This window comes from Dendropsophus ebraccatus, chromosome 10 (genome assembly GCF_027789765.1).
Source record: "Dendropsophus ebraccatus isolate aDenEbr1 chromosome 10, aDenEbr1.pat, whole genome shotgun sequence".
Taxonomy (NCBI): domain Eukaryota; kingdom Metazoa; phylum Chordata; class Amphibia; order Anura; family Hylidae; genus Dendropsophus; species Dendropsophus ebraccatus.
Genome location: NC_091463.1, coordinates 102805475 through 102832652, shown reverse-complemented (window position 1 = coordinate 102832652; position 27178 = coordinate 102805475). Strand labels below are relative to the sequence as shown.

The 27178-nt window shown below is 48.0% G+C and overlaps 1 protein-coding gene across 4 annotated transcripts in view; it reads right to left on the bottom strand.

The window, feature by feature from the left end:
• The window catches only part of PCDH19 (protocadherin 19), a 144804-nt gene that overhangs the window by 61888 nt on the left and 55738 nt on the right, over positions 1-27178 (bottom strand). For 3 of the 4 annotated variants that reach the window (XM_069985720.1, XM_069985721.1, XM_069985722.1), the window contains exon 3: positions 6414-6472. The exons of the other annotated variant lie outside the window; for it this stretch is intronic. In XM_069985720.1, the coding sequence (XP_069841821.1) occupies positions 6414-6472 (59 nt within the window). The remainder of the gene's footprint in view (positions 1-6413; positions 6473-27178) is intronic. 4 annotated transcript variants of the gene reach the window in all.

Sequence of the window (27178 nt, the reverse complement as noted above, 5' to 3'; positions counted from 1 at the left end):
GCCTCTCCCACTGCCCCCCAGCCTCTTCCCCCTAACCCTCAGCCTCTCCCCCTACCCCCCAGCCTCTCCCCCCTGCATTCTCAGCCTCTCCCCTGCCCCCCCACCCTCTCACCTGCCCCTCAGCCTCTCACCTGCCCCCCAGCCTCTCACCTGCCCCTCAGCCTCTCACCTGCCCCCCAGCCTCTCACCTGCCCCTCAGCCTCTCACCTGCCCCCCAGCCTCTCACCTGCCCCCCAGCCTCTCCCCTGCCCCCAGCCTCTCCCCTGCCCCCCAGCCTCTCCCCTGCCCCCCAGCCTCTCCCCTGCCCCCCCAGCCTCTCACCTGCCCCTCAGCCTCTCCCCTGCCCCCCCAGCCTCTCACCTGCCCCTCAGCCTCTCACCTGCCCCCCCAGCCTCTCACCTGCCCCTCAGCCTCTCCCCTGCTCCCCCCAGCCTCTCCACCTAACCATCAGCCTCTCCCCCCAAACCTCAGCCTCTCCCACTGCCCCCCAGCCTCTTCCCCCTAACCCTCAGCCTCTCCCCTGGTCCCCAGCCTCTCCCCCCTGCATTCTCAGCCTCTCCCCTGCCCCCCCAGCCTCTCACCTGCCCCTCAGCCTCTCACCTGCCCCCCAGCCTCTCACCTGCCCCTCAGCCTCTCACCTGCCCCTCAGCCTCTCACCTGCCCCCCAGCCTCTCACCTGCCCCCCAGCCTCTCACCTGCCCCCCAGCCTCTCACCTGCCCCTCAGCCTCTCACCTGCCCCCCAGCCTCTCACCTGCCCCTCACCTGCCCCTCAGCCTCTCACCTGCCCCCCAGCCTCTCACCTGCCCCTCAGCCTCTCCCCTGCCCCCCAGCCTCTCCCCTGCTCCCCCCAGCCTCTCCACCTAACCATCAGCCTCTCCCCCCAAACCTCAGCCTCTCCCACTGCCCCCCAGCCTCTCCCCCTAACCCTCAGCCTCTCCCCTGCCCCCCCCCCCAGCCTCTCCACCTAACCCTCAGCCTCTCCTTGCCCCCCAGCCTCTCCCCTGCCCCCCCCCCCCAGCCTTTCCCCTGCCCCCCCCAGACTCTCCCCCTAACCCTCAGCCTCTCCCCTGGTCCCCAGCCTCTCCCCTGGTCCCCAGCCTCTCCCCCTGCATTCTCAGCCTCTTCCCTGACCCCAGCCTCTCTCCCCTGGTCCCCAACCTCTCCCCCCTGCATTCTCAGCCTCTCCTCTGCCCCCAGCCTCTCTCCCCTGCATTCTCAGCTGCTCCCCAGCCTCCCAGCCCCTCCCCCTGACCCACAGCTTCTCCCTCTGACCCCCAGCCTCTCCCCCTGAATCCCAGCTTCTTCCCTGCCCCCCTACCGCTCCCCCTGACCCCCAGCCTCTCCCCCTGAGCCCCAGCCTCCCCTGCCACCCTAGCTGCCCCTCCCTGCTGGTCCCCTGCCCCCCAGCTGCTCTTCCTTTCCCCCAGCTGCTCTCCCTTTCCCCCAGCTGCCTCCCTTCCCCAGTCACCTCCAGTTGCCTCCCTTCCTCAGTCCCCCCCCAGCTGCCTCCCTTCCCCTGTCACCCCCAGCTGCCCCCCTTCCCCAGTCCCTCTGTCGCCCCAGCTGCCTCCCTTTCCCAGTCACCCCCAGCTGCCTCCCTTTCCCAGTCACCCCCAGCTGCCCCTGCAGACAAGTTGTGGTCGGAGAAGTCTTCATGATGCTGCGCCAGATGGAGAAGAAAGCAAAAAGTTAGCGACGGCAATCGGAGAAGACATCTCCTGTGAGTCATTAGTAACTGCACTGTAATCACTTCTATAGTGTGCAGAGCCTGTGTACCATTGGGGTCTATAAGGGTCAGTTTATTGTTTGCGGTAGTGTACTGACACAGCCCTGCGGTCACTACAGTACACTAGTGCAAACTTTTTAACTAGGACCCAACTACAAGAGCTGCAGGCACTACAACTCCCAGCATATCCTGAGGGCTGCAGACTGTCAGTACTTGCTGGGAGTTGTAGTGCCTGCAGCTGTTGTAGTTGGGTCCTAGGTGCATTATACACTGGAGGCTTTGTGGTATATAAGAATACAGAGATCTGTGGGGGCTCAGTGCAGGGACGTGACCCCAGAACATCACTAATAGGGGATAGAACAAAAACATCTCCCCCTATCCCTATTAGTGCTGTTCTGGGGTCACGTCCCTGCACTGAGCCCCCACAGATCTATGTATTCTGATCTCCCACAACGCCTCCAGGACCCAACTACAACAGCTGCAGGCACTACAACTCCCAGAACAGTCTGCAGCCCTCAGGATATGCTGGGAGTTGTAGTGCCTGCAGCTGCTGTAGTTGGGTCCTAGGTGCATTATACACTGGATGCTTTGTAGCATATAAGAATACATAGATCTGTGGGGGCTCAGTGCAGGGAAGTGACCCCAGAACATCACTAATAGGGATAGGGGAGATGTTTTTGTTCTTTCCCCTATTAGTGATGTTCTGGGGTCACTTCCCTGCACTGAGCCCCCACAGATCTATGTATTCTTATATGCCACAAAGCATTCAGTGTATAGGACCCAACTACAACAGCTGCAGGCACTACAACTCCCAGCATGTACTGACAGTCTGCAGCCCTCAGGATATGCTGGGAGTTGTAGTACAGTAGTACAATCCTCTGATAACTGCCTCTGTAGACAGATGTATTGCTGGACCCTCAGGGCTGATGGTTGTCACCCACAGATTGCAGCCACCAGGAGCCTCTGCACACAGTGATTTATTACAGGGTTGTCCTCTCAGAGACTACAACTCCCAGCATACCCTGAGAGCTGTATAAATGGAGGGTGTTCTGAGATTTGTCACAGATACAGATGAATTCAGGAAAGGAGCGGGGTCAGCATGTCGTGTCTCACTGGTTGTATATTGGTGGGCTCCAGGTGCCCCAGTCCTACACTGGACAGAACCAGTCCCCCGGCCTCCTTCCTTCCTCCATCACGTCTGTTTGATGAGAACAGCGGGCATCAAGCAGAGCGGCACCCAAGTGCCAGGTTATATACCATGCATGTACAGTAACGGCGCGGCGGGGGGGGGGGGGGGGGTGAGGGGGGGCGCCTCTGCGTGCAAAGTGCCTAGGGCAGCATGAACTCTAAATACAGGCCTGGGTAGATGTGGTAGTAGATGTGGTGGTAGATGTAGGTAGATGTGGTAGTAGATGTAGTAGATGTAGTAGATGTGTTAGTAGATGTGGTAGATGTGGTATATCACCCCCGTCCTGTGTTACAGCGTGTGGTAGATGTAGTAGATGTGGTGGTAGATGTGGTAGTAGATGTGGTAGATGTGGTGGTAGATGTGGTAGATGTGGTAGATGTGGTGGTAGATGTGGTAGATGTGGTGGTAGATGTGGTAGATGTAGTAGATGTGGTGGTAGATGTGGTAGTAGATGTGGTAGATGTGGTGGTAGATGTGGCAGTAGATGTGGTAGTAGATGTAGTAGATGTGGTAGTAGATGTAGTAGATGTGGTGGTAGATGTGGTAGTAGATGTAGTAGATGTGGTGGTAGATGTAGGTAGATGTGGTAGTAGATGTAGTAGATGTGGTAGTAGATGTAGTAGATGTGGTGGTAGATGTGGTAGTAGATGTAGGTAGATGTGGTAGTAGATGTAGTAGATGTAGTAGATGTGGTAGTAGATGTAGTAGTAGATGTGGTAGCTGTGGTATATCTACCCCGTCCTGTGTTACAGCGTGTGGTAGATGTAGTAGATGTGGTGGTAGATGTGGTGACGCCAGGTCTCACCCTGCACTGTCCTGCATAGATTGTGCTCCGGTCAGTGTACACTGCGGCCCTGTGCTTCACTGACAGCAGCTGCATTGTTGTATGTAATACATGTTCCTCTCCTCTGGTTATACTGTATACATGTTCCTCTCCTCTGGTTATACTGTATACATGTTCCTCTCCTCTGGTTATACTTTATACATGTTCCTCTCCTCTGGTTATACTGTATACATGGTCCTCTCCTCTGGTTATACTGTATACATGTTCCTCTCCTCTGGTTATACTGTATACATGTTCCTCTCCTCTGGTTATACTGTATACATGGTCCTCTCCTCTGGGTATACTGTATACATGTTCCTTTCCTGTTATATACATGTTCCTCTCCCCTGGTTATACTGAATACATGTTCCTCTGGGTATACTGTATACATGTTCCTTTCTTGTTGTTATATACATGTTCCTCTCTTCTGGTTATACTGTATACATGTTCCTCAGGTTACATACATGTTCCTTTCCTGTAGTAACATACATGTTGTGACAGCACACTCAGCTCTGCTACATCTTTAGAACACTTACAGTAATGGATAGCCGCCCTCCCTGGTTACAGCACAGGTTTGCGTGTAAGAAGCCATAAAGCTGCAGCACATTGTTCCCAGACCTGGAATTAGGAGCCGGGTAAAAGCTTCTTTGAAGATCATTTAGTTTTTGCTTTGAAGGAGAATCTTTTCTTGCGGAGTAAATCCCGGTGACATGGTGCGGCTTCCTGTGGTGCGGCCCCTGCAGCCACAATGGGCCCGGCCTGCCTCACATTCCTGCCTCCTGCCCGCCAGGGCCCTGTTTACTTAGCTTGTCCCTGACAATAGCAGAAGAGGAGCAGTGCAGGTGTGTTTGTCTATGTGCGCACATCCTCTGCTATACTACACCTCCTCTATACAGGACTATTACACCGTCTCCTCCACCATTCACAGTCACCAAGCGAGGAGACAACAACAAGACCATTCACACAGGAAGGACGGCGGCCCCCCTGCCCTGTCTACCATGCACTTTCTATACCTTCATTGTTATATTTAACCCGAGCATTCTGAGAGTTGTAGTCCAACAATAATAATCTAATAATAAGCTATTGGAAGCTGTAGAAAGGTGGCGTGCCCTCCCAAAAGGTCAAGGGTTAAGAGGAAACAATGTATCTTGTGCTCAGCGATGAAGAGTCACAAAGTCACCAAAAAATAGTGCAGACGTATAGAGGGGTCACATAGGTAGGGTTATCTGGAGAGGTCACATAGGTAGGGTTATCCAGAGGGGTCACATAGGTAGGGTTATCCGGAGGGGTCACATAGGTAGGGTTATCCGGAGGGGTCACATAGGTAGGGTTATCCGGAGGGGTCACACAGGTAGGGTTATCCGGAGGGGTCACATAGGTAGGGTTATCCGGAGGGGTCACATAGGTAGGGTTATCCGGAGGGGTCACATAGGTAGGGTTATCTGGAGGGGTCACATAGGTAGGGTTATCCGGAGGGGTCACATAGGTAGGGTTATCCAGATATGCCCCAGATGGGGTCACATAGGTAGGGTTATCCGGAGGGGTCATATAGGTAGGGTTATCCAGAGGGGTCACATAGGTAGGGTTATCCAGATATTTCCCAGATGTTGTCACATAAGTAGGGTTATCCGGAGGGGTCACATAAGTAGGGTTATCCGGAGGGGGTCACATAGGTAGGGTTATCCAGATGGGGTCACATAGGTAGGGTTATCCAGATGGGGGTCACATAGGTAGGGTTATCCGGAGGGGTCACATAGGTAGGGTTATCCTCAGATGTCCCAGATGGGAACACCAAATGCACCAAGCTGGATCCATTGTACCCAGTGTCCAAACGGTAGCCATAAGCTGAAATAGGACACAACACTTGAAGCAACAGCAGCTATAACACCGCTATTATGGATGATCCGCCATAGCTGCCACCCAGACAGAGTGGATGCACAAGATCAAAGACTGCTTTGACTGGGCACAACTATGGCAGATTATTATTATTACTGATGGGCATATGTCTACCTGGCCACGTGGGCCCCCAAATTAGGAAATGAAATAGGGGTCCGGAGATAAAGCACACCCTGGTTCCCTGGAGTGACAGCAGTGTCTATCCTTTTATCTACGCAGGATATGGAGATCTATGGGCCAGAGGCCTGCGCAGCCCACATGGTCAATTGCCCCATGTAGGGCGGCAGGTACTGAGCTGGTGGGGCCTCTTGTTCAGAGAAGCTTTGGGTTCCACCTCTGGATATCACGTGATCTTTGTCACTGCCACTGATTGGTTTAGAAGGGGGGGGGGTCATGTGCGGCTTGTACTTCTCAGCCAATCAGTTGCTGGAATATGACGGGAACAAGAAGTGTGTCATCCCCCCGGCTAGAGATGATGCCTGCTGGGAAATGGTCATGGTCCAGAGGTTATTGGGGAATTTTGCAGTAATACTTTAATTTCCCTTTAAGTCATGTCTTGTCTATTATACGTGGAGTGCGGGCGAGCATTAACCTCCTCAGTGCCATATTGGAGCACGGACACCTTAGTATTTTACCTCCATTATTCATTTGTTCAGTTTACAAAAAATACTAATGGAGCAACAAGAATGTGTTAGTAGTGAGGGAAGCCATTGTGAGCGGCGGCCGCAGCAGCCGCCGAAGGAATCGATTTTCAGAAGCAATGAAAGGAGATCCGTACCTTTTAATCAGATGTGCTCGGCTGTTCACATAGTTTGTATCGAATGAATAGTTCTCAGTCTGAAAGAGAAGAGCAGAGGAAGGGGTGAGATCCTGACATTACACAATCTCATCCAAAGTCTGACAAAAGGAGAGAAGTGGGGGGGGGGGAGAGAGGGGGGGAGAGAGAGAGAGGGAAGGAGGGAGAGAGAGAGGGAAGGAGGGAGAGAGAGAGGGAAGGAGGGAGTAAGAGAGAGCAGAGGAAGGGGTGAGATCCTGACATTACACAATCTCATCCAAAGTCTGACAAAAGGAGAGAAGTGGGGGGGGGGGAGAGAGGGGGGAGAAAGAGGAGGGGGAAAAGAGAGAGGGAAGGAGGGAGAGAGAGAGAGAGAGGGAAGGAGGGAGGGAGAGAGAGGCAAGAGGGGAGAAAGAGAGAAGAGGAAGGGGTGAGATCCTGACACTACACAATCTCCAAAGTCTGAGAAAAGGAGAGAAGTGGGGGGGGGGGGGGGGGGAGGGGGGGGGGGAGAGCGAGAGGGAGGGGGGGAGAGAGAGAGAAGGAGGGAGAGAGAGGGAAGGAGGGAGCAAGAGAGAGCAGAGGAAGGGGTGAGATCCTGACATTACACAATCTCATCCAAAGTCTGACAAAAGGAGAGAAGTGGGGGGGGGGGGAGAGAAAGAGGGGGGGAGAGAGAGAGAGAGAGAGAGAGGGAAGGAGGGAGAGAGAGAGGGAAGGAGGGAGAGAGAGGGAAGGAGGGAGAGAGAGAGAGCAGAGGAAGGGGTGAGATCCTGACATTACACAATCTCATCCAAAGTCTGACAAAAGGAGAGAAGGGGGGGGGGGGAGAGAGGGGGGAGAAAGAGGAGGGGGTAAGGGCAAGGGAGAGGAGGGGGAGAGGGTGGGATGGAGGGAGGGAGAGAGAGGCAAGAGGGGAGAAAGAGAGAAGAGGAAGGGGTGAGATCCTGACACTACACAATCTCCAAAGTCTGAGAAAAGGAGAAAAGTGGGGAGGGGGAGAGAGAGGGGGAAAAGAGGAAGGAAGAGGGGAGAGAGAGAGACAAGGAGGATGGTAGAGAGTGGGAAGAGGAGGAGAGAGAGGGGGAAGAGAGGCAAGGAGGATGAGAGAGAGGGGCAAGTGGGGGAGAGAGGGAGAAGAGGAGGGGGAGAGAAAGGGGGAAAAGAGGAAGAAAGAGGGGGGAGGCAAGGAGGGTGATAGAGGGGCAAGTGGGGAGGGAGAAGAGGAGGGGGAGAGAGAGGGGAAGAGGGGAGAAGTGAGAGAGAGAGAAGGAGAGAGGAAAGAGGTGGGGTATAGAAGGAAAAAGGGAAAGACAGATAGGAGGAGAAAGGAAGAGGAGGGGGAGAGAGGGAAAAGCAGGGGGGAAAGAGAGGGGGAGACAGAGAGAGATAGGGGAGGAGGGAAGAGGAAGTGGGAGAGAGGGAAAAGCAGGGGGGAAAGAAAGGAAGAGACAGAGAGAGATAGGGGAGGAGGGAAGAGGAAGTGGGAGAGAAAGGGAAGAGGAGGAGGGAGATGAAAGGCAAAGGGAGAGGAAGGGGGAGAAAGAAGAGAAGGGAAAGATAGAGGAGGGGAAAAGAGACAAAGAGGGGGAAGAGGAGGAGAGGGAGAGGTTCAAGAGCAAGGGAGGGATGGAAGGAGAAGGGAGAGAGGTAAAAGGAAGGAAGGAAGAGGGGAAAGAGATTGTAGAGAAAGGAAAAGGAAGGGGAGAAAAAGACAGAGAGAAAAGATGAAGGAAGAGGGAGGTAGAGACATGGGAGAGGAATGGAGAAGAGAGAGATAGAAGAAGAAGAAGAAGCAGCAAGAGGGAGAGACAGAACAAGGGAAGAGAAGCGAAACAGGAGAGGAACCGAGGGGGGAAGAGAGAGAAGGACAAAGGAAGAGAAGGGGGAAGAAAAATGTAAGAGGAAGGAAGAGGGGGGAGAGAGAAGAAAGACAGAGGGAAGAGAGAAGAAAGAGGAGTAGGAAGAGAAAGTAAGAAAGAAAAAAGTGAGTTGAGTCACAAATGATGAAATTAGAGACAGAGAGTTAGGGAAAGAGTGAGAGATATAGGAGGATGGAGATGGAGACTGATACATAGAGAAAAGGAAGAAAAAAGAAGAAGCAATAAAAAGTAACACAAGGAAGAGGAAGAGAAGGAGGGGGCAAATAAGGTGTATGAGAGGAATAGACAATAGTAGGAAGGAGGGGGAGATAGCGAGAGACAAGGAGAGAGGAAGAAGGAGGAGGAGGAGAGAAGGAGAGGGAGAGAAGGGGATGGGGGGGCGGTCAGATTATGGAAGTCAAATAAAATGTGACATAACAGATTTTTTTGCTCTAGAAATAAGAGGAGAATCAGTGAATCCCATCGATCAGACTTTCCGCTTCCACTTCATGACACTTCATCAGCCTAATATCACTGGGGATTTCTATGGCTTCTGCTTTTACTTTTCTACACAAACATTTTCTCTCTGACTGTCAATACTTTTCCCTCCTTATCGTCTACTGATTGAGTTACATTATACATTTAACTACAATCCCCTCCAGAGCTGCATTCACAATTCTGCTGTCATCCTGCTTTGGCCTGCCATCTGGCTGCGGCTATAGGAGGCATCTAAAGCCCTGGCACCATGCCCTGATCTGCTGTCCCAGAAGGTGCCAGGACCTGCACAGGAGGAGGAGGACCAGACACATACAGCACTGGCCTCTCACACATAGGACTGGCTCAGGATACTGATCACATACAAGGAGCGGACGAGCCTCACAAGTCACAATGAGAGAAAAGTAAAGAAAGATAAAAAACAGAAATCATTTTTAGATACAATTCACAAAAATAACAAAAGGTTTTAAAAAAAAAAAAACTTCAAACATTTTCCTGTGATTTGGTTGAATTTTTGGAGTTTTCTGATGATATTTCCCCGATCCTGCGGCGGCTCCTGACAGACGTGACATGTTCAGGCTGCGCTCGCAGGTAGGCTGCAGTATTCGCCGTATACCACATGTGACCCACATTAACCTTGTCAGTGGTCTGTGCACAGACTCAACCTGTCACTCTGCCAACAGATCTCATACAAGCAGCATGAAGCCCACCCTGCGCCTGTGCCGGGGGTCCGGAGGCGAGCTCCAGCACGTTTACTGCCAGTCAGCGCTGCTAGGAAAACACACAGCCTCCAATGACTTAAGAGCTCAGCGCAGCCGTCCCGTCACTCCACACCTGTTCGCCGGGCTCATTACACTAAGGATTTTCTGTACTTCTTAAAGGGCCAGTCCAAATTGTGTCCGTCCTGATCTTCATGGTCTGGGAATACAATGCTAGAGCTACAGGAAAGACTGACACATGGGGGGAACAATAGGAGGAATCCCCCAGGAAATGTAACTGCATAGATTCTTATCATTTTGGGGATTTGTTAGAAGCCAGTGAGTGACATTATAATGGTGGCCATAGCCATGGTGGTGGTTGCTATCAAGGTGATGGTCACTGTCATAGTAGTGGTGGTTGCTGTCATGGTGGTGATGGTCAATTTCAAGGTGGTAATGGTCACTGTCATAGTAGTGTGGTTGCTTTCATGGTGGTAAGTCACTGCCATGGTGGTGGTCACTGTTATGGTTGCTGTGAGGGTCACTGTCATGGTGATGGTTGCTGCTATGGTAGCGGTCACTGTCATGGTCGCTGTCATGGCGGTGGTCGCTGTCATGGTTATGGTTGCTGTGATGGTCACTGTCATGGTGATGGTCGCTGTCATGGTGGTGGTCGCTGTCATGGTGGTGGTCGCTGTCATGGTGGTGGTCGCTGTCATGGTGGTGGTCGCTGTCATGGTGGTGGTCGCTGTCATGGTGGTGGTCGCTGTCATGGTGGAATCGTTCTGGATCTAAAATATTACAGAGAAATAATTGTGGGTTTTCTTCTACCATCAGAGGATTTATCTTACACTCCACCCTCTGCTCCTCGTCGGGTCTGCTCCATTCATTATCACATAGGTGAACAGATAATCTGAACTGACAGACTATAAATTTGTGCAAAACGAAGGAATTAGCAATGTTTTAATTTTTAACTACAAAAGTATCAAATCTGATTTCTCTTTAACTTTGTTAAAATTTTGCCTTAAAGGGGAAGTTCAGATAGGACATGTCTAATACCACATCACTGGTGGTCTATGAGCTGAGCCCCTACTCTACCCCCTCAGTATAATGACTAATCACCTACTCTACCCCCTCAGTATAATGACTGATCGCCTACTCTACCCTCTCAGTATAATGACTAATCACCTACTCTACCCCCTCAGTATAATGACTGATCCCCTACTCTATCCCCTCAGTATAATGACTGATCGCCTACTCTACCCCCTCAGTATAATGACTGATCACCTACTCTATCCCCTCAGTATAATGACTGATCCCCTACTCTATCCCCTCAGTATAATGACTGATCGCCTACTCTACCCCCTCAGTATAATAAGTGATCGCCTACTCTACCCTCTCAGTATAATGACTGATCGCCTACTCTAGCCTCTCAGTATAATGACTGAGCCCCTACTCTACCCCCTCAGTATAATAAGTGATCGCCTACTCTACCCTCTCAGTATAATGACTGATCCCCTACTCTACCCTCTCAGTATAATGACTGATCACCTACTCTATCCCCTCAGTATAATGACTGATCCCCTACTCTATCCCCTCAGTATAATGACTGATCGCCTACTCTACCCTCTCAGTATAATGACTGATCACCTACTCTACCCCCTCAGTATAATGACTAATCACCTACTCTATCCCCTCAGTATAATGACTGATCGCCTACTCTACCCCCTCAGTATAATGACTGATCACCTACTCTATCCCCTCAGTATAATGACTGATCCCCTACTCTATCCCCTCAGTATAATGACTGATCGCCTACTCTACCCCCTCAGTATAATAAGTGATCGCCTACTCTACCCTCTCAGTATAATGACTGAGCCCCTACTCTACCCCCTCAGTATAATAAGTGATCGCCTACTCTACCCTCTCAGTATAATGACTGATCCCCTACTCTACCCTCTCAGTATAATGACTGATCACCTACTCTATCCCCTCAGTATAATGACTGATCGCCTACTCTACCCCCTCAGTATAATGACTGATCCCCTACTCTATCCCCTCAGTATAATGACTGAGCCCCTACTCTACCCCCTCAGTATAATGACTGATCCCCTACTCTACCCCCTCAGTATAATGACTGATCGCCTACTCTACCCCCTCAGTATAATGACTGATCCCCTACTCTATCCCCTCAGTATAATGACTGATCCCCTACTCTACCCCCTCAGTATAATGACTGATCCCTTACTCTACCCCCTCAGTATAATGACTGATCGCCTACTCTACCCCCTCAGTATAATGACTGATCACCTACTCTACCCTCTCAGTATAATGACTGATCACCTACTCTACCCCCTCAGTATAATGACTAATCACCTACTCTACCCCCTCAGTATAATGACTGATCCCCTACTCTATCCCCTCAGTATAATGACTGATCCCCTACTCTACCCCCTCAGTATAATGACTGATCCCCCTACTCTATCCCCTCAGTATAATGACTGATCGCCTACTCTATCCCCTCAGTATAATGACTGATCGCCTACTCTACCCCCTCAGTATAATGACTGATCACCTACTCTATCCCCTCAGTATAATGACTGATCCCCTACTCTATCCCCTCAGTATAATGACTGATCGCCTACTCTACCCCCTCAGTATAATAAGTGATCGCCTACTCTACCCTCTCAGTATAATGACTGAGCCCCTACTCTACCCCCTCAGTATAATAAGTGATCGCCTACTCTACCCTCTCAGTATAATGACTGATCCCCTACTCTACCCTCTCAGTATAATGACTGATCACCTACTCTATCCCCTCAGTATAATGACTGATCGCCTACTCTACCCCCCCAGTATAATGACTGATCCCCTACTCTACCCCCTCAGTATAATGACTGATCCCCTACTCTACCCCCTCAGTATAATGACTGATCCCCTACTCTACCCCCTCAGTATAATGACTGATCGCCTACTCTACCCCCTCAGTATAATGACTGATCCCCTACTCTATCCCCTCAGTATAATGACTGATCCCCTACTCTACCCCCTCAGTATAATGACTGATCCCTTACTCTACCCCCTCAGTATAATGACTGATCGCCTACTCTACCCCCTCAGTATAATGACTGATCACCTACTCTACCCTCTCAGTATAATGACTGATCACCTACTCTACCCCCTCAGTATAATGACTAATCACCTACTCTACCCCCTCAGTATAATGACTGATCCCCTACTCTATCCCCTCAGTATAATGACTGATCCCCTACTCTATCCCCTCAGTATAATGACTGATCCCCTACTCTACCCCCTCAGTATAATAACTGATCGCCTACTCTACCCTCTCAGTATAATAACTGATCGCCTACTTTACCCTCTCAGTATAATGACTGATCGCCTACTCTACCCTCTCAGTATAATAACTGATCGCCTACTCTACCCTCTCAGTATAATAACTGATCGCCTACTTTACCCTCTCAGTATAATGACTGAGCCCCTTTGCCCTTGTTGGACAGTTCCAGTATCCGACACTTCATGGTAGCACCAGAACCCTCTGACAGCCGCATCCAATCCCGGAATAATGCAGTCTGGGAAGCAATAAATACCCTATAAATTATTAATATCACAAGTTCTAGACCAGACCAGAAAGTCAATGTGTAACTTCACAGTGATCCCAGCAGCACATGAACGCCGGCCATTATGTATTAACCCTTTAAGTGGTCAGGAACTGATAGAGTTGAGCAACCATCGTAACTTCTGTCAGCCTCAATACAGAATGTAAGCTAAGTGGCTATCACCTGCTGCCGGGCAGCACATGTCATCCAGCCGGGCAGCACATGTCATCCAGCCGGGCAGCACATGCCATCCAGCCGGGCAGCATTATCTACAATGATGGGAGTTATTGATGCAGAACTCTATGAGAGATCATCATCCTGAAAACTATTACACTTCAAAGCTTCATGTACAAGGTCCTTTCACAGATTTGCTTCAGTTCATAGGACACATGGAAAGGATTGAGTAATCCTGAGTCCTCCCAGCTGTGAGATGGGCGTCAGCCATACATGATGTATAATACATCGATGATCTCACTGCTCCGGGCAATGAACAAGCAATATATTTAGATGTCTTACAATCCCACTGAATAATAATACACTGCACACATAGAAACAAAATCTCACTGCTGGTTTACACGGAATACTGATCACATTTTCCATTGAGGGAATTGTGAATTCTTATCGTAAACTACCAGCTCTGAACGGCAGCACAGTCATAGATATCACATTCTGTATTTATAGTAATATTGTGGGGCGATTATTGCCGTCTGCTATATGTGGGTGACATTTATTCCATAGTTACTGCATAAGTGACGTGAGCTGTACAGCTGGGGGCGCTGTTCCATGGGTGTCTATGGAAAATATTTACTGATGTCAGTGGTGAAAAGTGGTACTGCAAGTCACTGATAAGATTCATAGCAAGGTTTTCTAACCTATCACCTCTTAGCATGCTGGGAGTTGTGGTTTAGCATCATATGGAGAGCCAAAAGTTGGGGAAAACTGAGAAGGGAAAAAGCAACCAGAACCGTCTATTCTAATAATCAACAAGGTAGTTACCTAATGGATATTAAATTTTAAAGAGGTTGTATTGTCTATTTTGTATTTATAGTAATATTGTAGCTTGGATTATATATTTTGTTTAAGTTTTAATATTTTAGGTTAATTATTGTTGCTTTCTTTTCCAAATCTATTGCAAATTTATTTAGAAAATTGACACAGAGCTGGGGGCGCTGTTGCATTAGTTTCTACAGAAAATATTCACTAACAGCAGTGGTGAAAAGTGGTACTGCAGGTCACAAATGTATAGAAAATCATGAAAAAAAACAAATAGAAAATTATTATTATTATTATTATTATTATTATTATTTTTCTGTTCTAACTATCAACAAGAAACAAAATAAGATATATTGACCTGCATTGTTTCCACCTAAGATTACCGCCTGGAGTTCCATTGCCCTTTGGTCGATTCATGTCACATTGGGTTTATATGGGCTCAGGCAGAGTAAAGTGTCACAAAATTTTCACGCCAAAAATAATCAATTTTAAGGCAAAAATTCTTACAAAAACGCCATTAACATATAAATTGCGAACATGAGACCTGGAGGTTTTTACTTAGATTTCTGACCCAGAGTAAAAAGGAAACTGATCACATATGGATCACCAGAGACCGCAAAGGACGCTCAATGTGACCACAATCTGCTTCCAAACTAATTGCTTCCAATCCCCCAATGAGGCTAATTGTGAACGTGTCGATGCGGCTCCAAGTTCAGAGGTAAAAGGGCATTAGCATACAATTAACATTTCAGGGGTGGCGAAGACGACAACGTCCAAAACATCAATACTCAACAGTTACCAATTCTGGTCTAAACACAAAAAGATCAGACGGAAGATTCCGATCTAATAAATGAGGAGAAGGCGAGAAGCGTGTCCATGGCGATGATCGATAAGCCGGGCGGTGAGTATGGGGGGACTGGGGGATACATTCTATTCTCTACCATTCTAAACGCCTGTAATATCCTCACATTCTTACATTCGTCTTCATTTTGTTGCTATCTGTACATTTGGCCAAAAATAGTTTTAATTTCCAGCTTTTTCTACCAATGTAATAAGGGAAGTGAGGTCTATGAGGAATCGTAGTGTTCCCTGTGATCGGAGTCATCCTTTCCTTCTCAGATAACTTGTATGTGAGGCTTCTCCTGGTATTTGTCCTTACAGGTGATACATGGAGCACAGCTGCTCATCGGATACAATCAGATACATTATTATCCATGATAAGGAAATGGACGGCACATCTAATAGATATTATCACCCATCCCGGGATCTCGGAGCGGAGTGGTCGGGGTGATTCTATTACAGCACTCACCCAAAATACTGTGGACTACATAGAACAGATGACATCAGTCCAGCTGAATGGAAGTGATGGACACGGATGGGTGAGGTGGAATGGCTTATGGCTTTACAGTTCCTGCACAATGTTTTGCGGCCATTAAAGGGATTGTTCACCAAAAACGTTTTTCTTTCAAATCAACTGGTGGCAGAAAGTGCCAGAAATTTGTAATTTACTTCTATTAAAAATCTCCAGTCTTCTAGTACTTATCAGCTGCTGTATGTCCTGCAGGAAGTGGTGTATTCTCTCCAGTCTGACACAGTGCTCTCTGCTGCCACCTCTGTCCATATCAGGAACTGTCCAGAACAGGAGAGGTTTTCTATGGGGATTTGCTGCTGCTCTGGACAGTTCCTGACATGGACAGAGGTGGCAGCAGAGAGCACTGTGTCAGACTGGAGAGAATATACCACTTCATGCAGCACATACAGCAGCTGATAAGTATTGGAAGACTGGAGATTTTTAATAGAAGTAAATTAGAAATTTCTGGCACTTTCTGCCATCAGTTCATTTGAAAGATTTTTTTTTTTTTAACAGGCGCTATGGTTGTATGATATTGCTAAAGAAACATGCGGTGTGGCGGATCTGTGTGGTTTTCGCTCCATCTCCGCCACCCAAACCTGATAGGTCAGTGGGATATCCTAAGCCTTTTTAGATTACTGACACAGTATGTCGGGGCTCCGGACTTTACAGCACCTGGATGTCTGACCTAATCTCTTCAGACGCTTGATTGGAAAACCAAGATTTTTCCAGTAAGAACCAAATGGCCTTTACCGCTTAGACACATGATGGAGTGATGGAGGAAGGATCCTGGAAAAGTGTAATTTGGTGCTGGCCAGCAACACATGACATACATTGTCCCTTTAAGAGACCAGAAATTGCTGTATATGAGACAATACAGGAGGACGCCATGTTACACATATAGAGCCGACCAGTCCTGGAATAAAGTCCGAGTCCTAATACCTTCCCTATATCAGAAGAAGCTGATGCAACAAATTCTGCATAAGACGAGTTATTTATTTCCTGAACTCATTTTATTTACAGCATCAGATTCTGAAGAAAATGACTAAAATCCTCTAAAATCTTCCAACCTGCCGGCACGGTGCCATGGAGGCCGCGTAATCTGCAGGCGTCCAGCCATCTCCCCCGCCTGCCGCTACATCATGGCGGCATATAACTCATTTATCAGATTAATACCTCGTTTATAAAAAATAAATAAAAGCCAGAAAAAAAATTGCAGCTGCTTCCACTTAGGAAAAAAAAAATCAGCTGCTCCCTGGACGGACGGTTAATAAATTCAGCAAATGCATCAACAAGTCTGGATGGGAGATAATCAGGGACGGAAGGTGAAGGAGGCGCGGGCGCAGGAGCGGCCCATCCAGGCTGATTAATCGAAGAATCTAAGTGTGACCATTGTCGGGGAGGAGGCTGCCGAGCCGAGATAATAAAGCCGAGCCAGGAGTGACCTTTCCTGAAATACAATATCTCATTTACCAACCAGCAGCGTCTTATCCTGTTAGAGCCCGGGGAGAAGCCCGCGTGCCGCCGCCGCCACCGCGCTTATTACTTCCCCCGGTAATTAGAGACAAGAATGTTGTGCAGGACTCTGCAAAGAAGAGACGACTCCACCGTGTAACGTTTGAATCTCTGCATCCTACAAAATGGCTCTCATCACAAAGACGCCCATTGTGGCCCCCAGGGGACACACAGAAGGCTCGAAACGCTAATATAGTGGAAGTGTATATCTCCTCCCGAGATCATCTAGTGGGGCTATGTTCTCTGCTGAATATCACTACCACTTCATAGTCATTGTGTAAAGGTTTGCAGGCCACGCGTTTCAGTCCCTTTATGTCCAATATACTATGGATAGTACCGGGCTGGTCCCTGGCTAGCTATATGGAGTCACACAGCTTTATTGTAGCTGACCTAATAAAGAGACTAAGCTAGACCTGAAACGCGTCGTATTGTGGTAGGAAATCAAATAGGTTTATTGTCACTAAGCTAGACCTGAAACGTGTCGTCCTGATGTATGTAATGGAATAGCCTGAAACGCGTCGTCCTGATGTATGTAATGGAATAGCCTGAAATGTGTCGTCCTGATGTATGGAATGGAATAGCCTGAAACGCGTCGTCCTGATGTATGGAATGGAATAGCCTGAAACGCGACGTCCTGATGTATGAAATGGAATAGCCTGAAACGCGTAGTCCTGATGTATGGAATGGAATAGCCTGAAACGCGTCATCCTGATGTATGGAATGGAATAGCCTGAAACGCGTCGTCATGATGTATGGAATAGCCTGAAACGCGTCGTTCTGATGTATGAAATGGAATAGCCTGAAACGCGTAGTCCTGATGTATGGAATGGAATAGCTTGGGACGGGTGTTCTCTCCACCACTGGGGTCAGGGCTGTGGCCGAGGAGACAAATCTGCTGAGCTGGCAGTAAGGTCCCCGCTAATACAGGGAAACCTAATGGAGTAATGACAGACGGGATAAATCCAGGTGTAACCCCCCCCCCGCACCTATAGTGATCAGCTATAGATGGAACCTGGGGGTGACATCATGTAATGTAGCATCGTAAGAATGAGGGATCTGTGACATCATCATCCAGGACTATTATAGTATGTGCTATTATATAGGGTAGTGGGGGCCCTGGAGAGATGGGGGCCCCTCAGTCACTATGGTGCTTGGGCTACGTCCCCAGATACAATAGTCTGGATATCCAGCAGTCACGTCCGCCATCCATCCTATATCGTCTCTATCCGCTCCCCGTCCCTATAGCGCTCATATATGAATCCATTAACATAACTGCATAAATTGAGCGATATAGAATTCATTACTCGTCCTCCTAGCGGGAATCTTAATGAAGTGGTAATCTAGTGCTGCATCCAGGGCCGGAGCGGACGTCGCCGCCGCAGCTACAGCCATGAATGCAGATGGAACGCGCTCGGGTAATTGCTGCTCCTTATGTAATGCTTTTATAATGATGAGATTATCCGGCAAATGGACGTCATACTATAAAGTATACGATAAAAATACAAATGGAGCAGATGAAAGGAAAGGCTCTCCATTAGCGTCTAATCATAGTACCTTTTATCACTAATATGTCACCAGTAGGTGGCGCTGTCACTGTGCAGGATTCTAATATATAATCCACCTGCCTGTTATCACAAATATGTCACCCCTAGGTGGCGCTGTCACTATGCAGATACTAATATTGGAACTATAACCTACCTGTCAATCTCCAGCTGTTAAAGAACTAAAACTCCCAGCATGCACAAAATTATCATGCACAGAGGTTTTTATGAATCTATAGCCACTAGATGGAGCCGTGGGTCATAGAAGACATAATTAATTCGTAGAGGAAAATAGCTTAAAGGGGCGGTTCACCAAAACATTTTTCTTTCAAATCAACTGGTGCCAGAGATTTGAAATTTACTTCTATTAAAAAAAAAATCTCCGGTCTTCCAGTACTTATCAGCTGCTGTATGTCCTGCAGGTAGTGGTGTATTCTCTCCAGGCAGACACAGTGCTCTCTGCTGCCACCTCTGTCCATGTCAGAAGCTGTCCAGAGCAGGAAAGGTTTTCTATGGGGATTTGCTGCTGCTCGGGACAGTTCCTGACATGGACAGAGGTGGCAGCAGAGAGCACTGTGCCAGACTGGAGAGAATACACCACTTCCTGCAGGACATACAGCAGCTGATAAGTACTGGAAGACTGGAGATTTTTTTTTTAATACATAATTACATATCTGTATAACTTTCTGAAGCTAATTAATTTTGAATAAAAACATTTTGGCAGAATGACCCCTTTATTGGTTTCATTTGTATCCTACAGGTGAAGCAGAGTGGAGTTAGTGACTGGTGCAGTTCATGGAGATATCTCTCTGCTTATATACTTCCAATCCTCCTTAGAGTTCTGACAGCGGACAAGGTTCCATGACAGCCTCAGCTCTGCCACATCTTATTATTTCCTCATCCGTCCTCGGCCTCTAACCATCCTGGTCATGTAGCTATTTTCTCTATACGCTTCCAGGAGGTAAATGTATAGGAGTCTATAGAGCCAGGGCCTCAGCCAGCTCAGTGTGAAATTAGCCTGTGGCGTCAGCCCACCTCCCCGCCGAGTGATGTCTACCTGCCCGCTGCCCCCTGTCGCCTTCTGTCCATGCTGGAAATTGGCGACCGACAGCGGAACAGAGAGATAAAGAGAAATATCACTTCTCAGTAATGATATATGATAGATGGCCGCCACCGCTGCCAAATATACAGTGCCGCCAATAACACCATTATTACAGAGGAGACAGATACCTATAGACTGCTCAGGGGGTGTGGGATGGCCTGCAGGGGGCGCTGCAGCTGTTTATGGATCCTGTTTATAGAGGAAGGAAGATTGGATGTAAATATTACCTGTCAGTGTATAGATTATTGTTATTGTTAGATGTTATTATTATTAATATTATTATTATTATTATTACTTATTGTTGTTGTTGTTATAGCTCAGTGTAATCAGTATTAGTTGTATTATACATCTGGCCACTTTCCATTGACTTAGGACTTTACATTTTTAATAATTTATTGCACTTGCAGGTTTCCTCTCGCCCTCCGCCCCTTCTGCATTAAGGACGGTAAAACCCTCCAAGGGTTACTGTATACTCTGCAAACCGTCCGCCATCTCCCCAGCACAGGAAGCCATGGCAGCGCGTGGTGAACCGCAGGGTAAGTGGTCACTCTCTGCTCTACTGATCACTGGGAGATAGCGACACAATAGTGAGATACCGTGTGTTGTACACAACTCTGGATTGTATTATTGGATATTGAGTATTAATAAAGGGGCACTCTGGTAAAAATCTTTTTCTTTTAAATCAACTGGTTTCAGAAAGTTATACAGATTTGTAATTTACTTCTATTAATAAAAAAAAATCTCCAGTCTTCCAGTACTTCTCAGCTGCTGTATGTCCTGCAGGAAGTGGTGTATTCTCTCCAGTCTCACACAGTGCTCTCTGCTGCCACCTCTGTCCATGTCAGGAACTGTCCAGAGCAGGAGAGGTTTTCTATGGGGATTTGCTGCTGCTCTGGACAGTTCCTGACATGGACAGAGGTGGCAGCAGAGAGCACTGTGTCAGACTGGAGAGAATACACCACTTCCTGCAGGACATACAGCAGCTGAGAAGGACTGGAGAGTTTTTACAGAGAAGCAATTTACAAAATTATATAACTTTCTGAAACCAGTTGATTTGAAAGAAGAAAAAACAAATCTCTGGAGTACCCCTTTAAGTGAGTGAACTGCCCCTGTGGCGGTGATGATCTCATCAGGCCTATAATGACATCATGATATCATCAGCAGATCTCGGCCAGTTGGCTCCCACATAAGAATCAGCTATATGAGCCCCAATGGTGGTATACAGCGTCTACCTGACCTCCCACCCTGCAGCTTAGTCGGTGACCAGAGTATAAGATATCAATGATATGAAGCCAATAATTATACAGCTCTATTATTTGCTTCATATATATATATGTTGTATAGATATATAGGGGCCGTGCCCTATAGCTGCCAGGACTTACTGCATTAACCCTTTGCGCGCTGCACTAGATCTGGGTCCCTTTAAATAGGAGCTGGTTTTCCTGGAGAGTGTGATCCCGGTCTCCACACATTCTCCACAATTCACGGCACATATTTGTCATGGCTTTCGAGCAGCGATGCATCATCGGGAAAAGAACAGGAATAAATAAAAAAATTTGCCGGAGGCGTCATGTGCGATTTCATTAGAATGAAGATGACATTGTGTGACTATAGCAAGCTGAGACGCTTATAGGAGCTTGTGCTATCACCGGGGTGTGCTGGGCCTATGGCTGGTGTCACCCTCCCCCAGGGGCCCCGGGGCCCGGCTGTCATACAGTGCGGAGGCTGCATGAGACGGAGGCGCAGGAGCTCACACTCCATCTTACTGTATGTTATTATTATATCACTGACCAGGAAGGTTATAAGCAGTATACATGGGAGTGGGGCCGGCGGGAGGGCCCGATCCATGTGACACATCACCGGTAATAGGTTGTTATGCTTCGCTCTGGCTGTCCGGGCATGATGGGAATTGTAGTTTTGCAGCAGCTTGAGGGTCTAAGGTTCCCCATCCCTGCTCTAATCTATGTAAAACCCTCAAAAGCTAATGAAGTTGTTTCCTCTTTAAGAGCCCGGTATGGCCTCCTCTCCAGCCGTATATTAGATGAGACTGCGGCACAGCAGAGTTTACCAGCGGAATGGCACGTCTCATGAAGCTAATGGCGTCCGCTCTGCGCCGCTCCTCCTTCGCCATCACCTGCTTCGTGTAAGTACTGCGCACTGAATTATAAGGGGCTCTCGGGCTGATGACTTTGGATCCGGCGTATTAAGAAAACCTCAGGAAGCCGGACGTATAATGAGCGCAGATCTCAGGTGTCACATCCTCCACTTCATTCTGCACTTTACAGACACTTGTTAATTACGAGGCACCAGATAGGCGGCCATGATGAAACATAGACGCAGAACGCTCCTATAGAGGACACACAGGATCTGGAGCTATCACAGAGGCCCAGACCTGGAGGAAGCAATTCACATCCTCAGGGCCTGAGGCATACGCAGTCTCATAAACACAATGCACTTATGTAAAGTAAAGGGTTAAAAGGCTCCTTTCATGGAGTAGTCAGCCCATTGTGCTTGAACACCGGGTGGCTGAAGTCATACTTGGACCCTCATTAAGTCGCAGGGGGCAAATAACACTATACAATAAAACCTCTATAGAAAACCATCCCTAAAGAACACCACCCCTGTAGAAGACCATTGTTATAAAACACCACCACTGTAGAAGACCATTGTTATAAAACACCACCACTGTAGAAGACCATTGTTATAAAACACCACCACTGTAGAAGACCATTGTTATAAAACACCACCACTGTAGAAGACCATTGTTATAAAATACCACCACTGTAGAACACCACCTCTATTCCTGCAGAAGACCATGTCTATAGAACACCACATCTATAGAACACCACATCTATAGAAGACCACATCTATAGAACACCACCTCTATAGAAGACCATCTCTATAGAAGACCATCACTGTAGAAGACCACGTGTATAGAGGATCACCCCTATAGTACACCACCTCTGTAGAAGACCACCTCTATAGAAGACCACCTACAGGACCACTTTTCAAGGGGTGTCATTCTCAATAAACCAAAAGTTGCACCCAAACCCAACCCTAATGGCCAAGTTTTGGGACCCCGTTGGCTTGGACAATCCCAAAGTGGATGATGGAAGGAGCTGAGCTCACATGGAAAAATAGGGATCATCAGTTTATGACAGATCAGTTCTACCTAGGAAATAACCACATATACCATTGGCTGGATCTGCACAACTGGATATACATGCAAAACAAATAATACAGCATGTTATGGCCTGAGGTAATCTAGAGATGGAGCTGCTAAATGTGCAGCAAGCACTTACATAACTAAAATGGTGCCCCCTCCTTCCATTGCTGCCTCATTTCCTGCTCAGATACCTTGCATACTGACCTATAAGGCAATATACAATATTAAGGAAACACCTTCATGCAACTTTACTCTTGCACTTGTCACAACATGCCACAAAGCAAACAAAGACATGAACCATCATCTCTCCTGCACCCATCATCTCTCCTGCACCCATCATCTCTCCTGCACCCATCATCTCTCCTGCACCCATCATCTCTCCTGCACCCATCATCTCTCCTGCACCCATCATCTGCCCTGCACCCATCATCTCTCCTGCACCCATCATCTGCCCTGCACCCATCGTCTCTCCTGCACCCATCATCTCTCCTGCACCCATCATCTGCCCTGCACCCATTATCTCTCCTGCACCCATCATCTGCCCTGCACCCATCATCTCTCCTGCACCCATCATCTGCCCTGCACCCATCATCTCTCCTGCACCCATCATCTGCCCTGCACCCATCATCTGCCCTGCACCCATCATCTCTCCTGCATCCATCATCTGCCCTGCACCCATCATCTCTCCTGCACCCATCATCTGCCCTGCACCCATTATCTGCCCTGCACCCATTATCTCTCCTGCACCCATCATCTCTCCTGCACCCATCATCTGCCCTGCACCCATCATCTCTCCTGCACCCATCATCTCTTCTGCACCCATCATCTGTCCTGCACCCATCATCTCTCCTGCACCCATCATCTGTCCTGCACCCATCATCTGCCCTGCACCCATCATCTCTCCTGCACCCATCATCTGCCCTGCACCCATCATCTCTCCTGCACCCATCATCTCTCCTGCACCCATCATCTCTCCTGCACCCATCATCTGCCCTGCACCCATCATCTGCCCTGCACCCATCATCTCTCCTGCACCCATCATCTCTCCTGCACCCATCATCTCTCCTGCACCCATCATCTCTCCTGCACCCATCATCTGTCCTGCACCCATCATCTGTCCTGCACCCATCATCTCTCCTGCACCCATCATCTGCCCTGCACCCATCATCTCTCCTGCACCCATCATCTGCCCTGCACCCATCATCTCTCCTGCACCCATCACCTCTCCTGCACCCATCATCTCTCCTGCACCCATCATCTCTCCTGCACCCATCATATGCCCTGCACCCAACATCTGCCCTGCACCCATCATCTCTCCTGCACCCATCATCTCTCCTGCACCCATCATCTCTCCTGCACCCAGGATTTGTCCATGGAAAAGTTTCTAAAAAGTTCTATGAAAAACTATAGGTTTAAATTGTCTGATTTTGGTTCTGTATATGATCAGTCTCCGTCTCAGACCTGACACGGCTGTCCCGATAGCCGCCATCGCACTACATCCCTAATAGCTGAAGAAGAACGCATGCCAATCTGGTTAAGAAGGACGGAACAAAAGAAATCTTAGCGTAATGATTGCCATTGTGTCAGAGAAGAAACGCAATCTGGAAGAGCACAGCGGATAATCAGAATACTAATTTATAAAGAAATAATAAAAACTTCCATCAGTTATGAAATATGTAAGTTCAGCAGCATTGTCAGTGTGTGGGAACAATTACATCTATTAATACATCCGAGGAGAGAGCGCCTTGTTCACCGCGAATTAACCAGCACCGTGCAGGAGCTGAAAGAGAGGAGGAACTTCTTAGATAGAAAGCTGCGTAGGATCAGCGACCACCGGGTGTGAACAGAGCTCAAGGACCTGGCAACTGCACTAGATAGGTGTGGTGGCCCTGATAATCTAGATGACAATGCTCTACACTCCTGATAATCTAGATGACAATGCTGTACACTCCTGATAATCTGGCTGACAATGCTCTATACTCCTGATAATCTGGCTGACAATGCTCTATACTCCTGATAATCTAGATGACAATGCTCTATACTCCTGATAATATGGCTGACAATGCTCTATACTCCTGATAATCTGGCTGACAATGCTCTATACTCCTGATAATCTAGATGACAATGCTCTATACTCCTGATAATCTGGCTGACAATGCTCTATACTCCTGATAATCTAGATGACAATGCTCTATACTCCTGATAATATGGCTGACAATGCTCTATACTCCTGATAATCTAGATGACAATGCTCTATACTCCTGATAATCTAGATGACAATGCTCTATACTCCTGATAATATGGCTGACAATGCTCTATACTCCTGATAATCTAGATGACAATGCTCTATACTCCTGATAATATGGCTGACAATGCTCTATACTCCTGATAATCTAGATGACAATGCTCTATACTCCTGATAATCTAGATGACAATGCTCTATACTCCTGATAATCTGGCTGACAATGCTCTATACTCCTGATAATCTAGATGACAATGCTCTATACTCCTGATAATATGGCTGACAATGCTCTATACTCCTAATGATCAGGATAACAAGCCCTAGGGCAGCATCCAACTTCTTCAGCGAGTCAATAATGAGCGTTCATCTGAGTGTTCATCCAGACGTTTGTCAGTTTCGCTCCTCACTAGTCAGAGGCTTTTCTGGTGCATACATCAGCCGGTATATGTTGCCGCCCTGCGCTGATACATTGTAACAAACTAAATAGACAGGGAAGGTTTGTGCTGCTGATGCTTTTACTCACAGGGGATTGTCTCCACTGGATACAATTGTAACAAACCCCCCGCTGTGAGAAGTGTTCAGTCTGTACAGGATTCACAGTGAGAATATAAACATCGGGTCAGGTAGTCAGGACTCGGAGGGATGCTCAGCCACGTCCCCTGTGGACGCCATATTGATTTCAGCGCATTTTCTCCAGATGCTGATGAACCTAAGAAGCATCTGGATCAGGATCTCAGACCCTTAGAGGAAAACGCTCTGTAATGGAAGACATAACAGCCGCAGCGTGGTTGTTGGCGTTCAGATCATTACACAGCGTCCTGATCCTAGAAGAAGCTGCTGAAAAGTAAAAACGCGTCAGTGTGAAATTAAAATTGCAGATGGGTCTATTGTGGCGTCAGACAGAAGGAGCCGGCAGCAAGTAATTGGGATTATTGGTCTTTTCTGAGTCCGGAGCGGCGCTTCCCACCTTACACACCTATTGTGAGCGCACTATGGAGGGATTATCTGCGGTAACTCCCCACAAAGCTGTCAGCGTCGCCACATCCATCCCACCGCCTGCACTTCTATAGGGGCAGCCGAGAACAAAGACGCTTTACTGCAGTGACGCCGGAGATTCGGCAACAATTGACATTGGGAACATTCCTGGAATGGAGAATAAGGGTGGTAACAATGGGATTTCTTACACATGTGTCCCTGAATCTGCAGCAGATTTCAGACAATGTCAAGGGAGGCCATGTGACCTCCATGGCTCCAGCCTGTCATACCGCCATGCTTCTGTACAGCTATAATCATATAACAATCTCCGAAGATGCCATATTTACTCCATTATCTTCATACATGAGTTATAGAATCATGCTCTGAGTCCTATGATAAGTGATGGGCTGCCAGGAAGAGCTGACAGAGGGAGAAAGACTTAGAGTAGAGACCTCGGCTACAAGCCTACCGATTACATCAGGACCAGGTGACTATTCTATGTGTATGGGGGTCCCCTGACTCTCCCTTAAAAGTGGTTGCTTTAGGTTGGGAACTTTGATCAGGCTTAAGGTGGCCACATACACAGTATAGCTGGTGACAACTACCTGTCCAATACACATACACATGCATACTCAGCTCAGATGAGCGTGCATGTGTTCTTAATGAGCAGAGGGGAGAAAGCCCCTACCCAACTCCCCTGGTGGTGACATCATCTAGAGAACAAAATCACTGGGCAAGATGATTGAGTATTCAACTTAAAGGGGTTATCCAGTTGCAGTTTGCAATTAAGCTCCATTTACTTAAATGCAACTGAGTTTCAAAACCCCAACCAAACTGGAGACAACAGAAGGGGGAAAGTGGCCATGTCTTTGTAGCGCTGGATGACCCCTTTAAGGGCCATACACAGATAAGATACACATGCTACGTCCTGGCCAAGGCACCAAGAGATCCAATCCAGGCGCAGACTTGGCCAACCTGACAAGCCCCCCCCCCCCCCCCCCCATAGGGCACTTCTGCTGACTTCTGGGTCTAAAGATAACAAGCCAACTACAGAAACTTCCATCCAGTATAATGATTCAGAGTATTAAATCATACACCAGGACTATGGGGGTCTTTACATGCCACAAGCAAGATCACCATGAGATGGACCAAGTATTATCCCACATCCTCCTGGATCACACTAGAATCGGTGGATTATAAATTAATGCTAT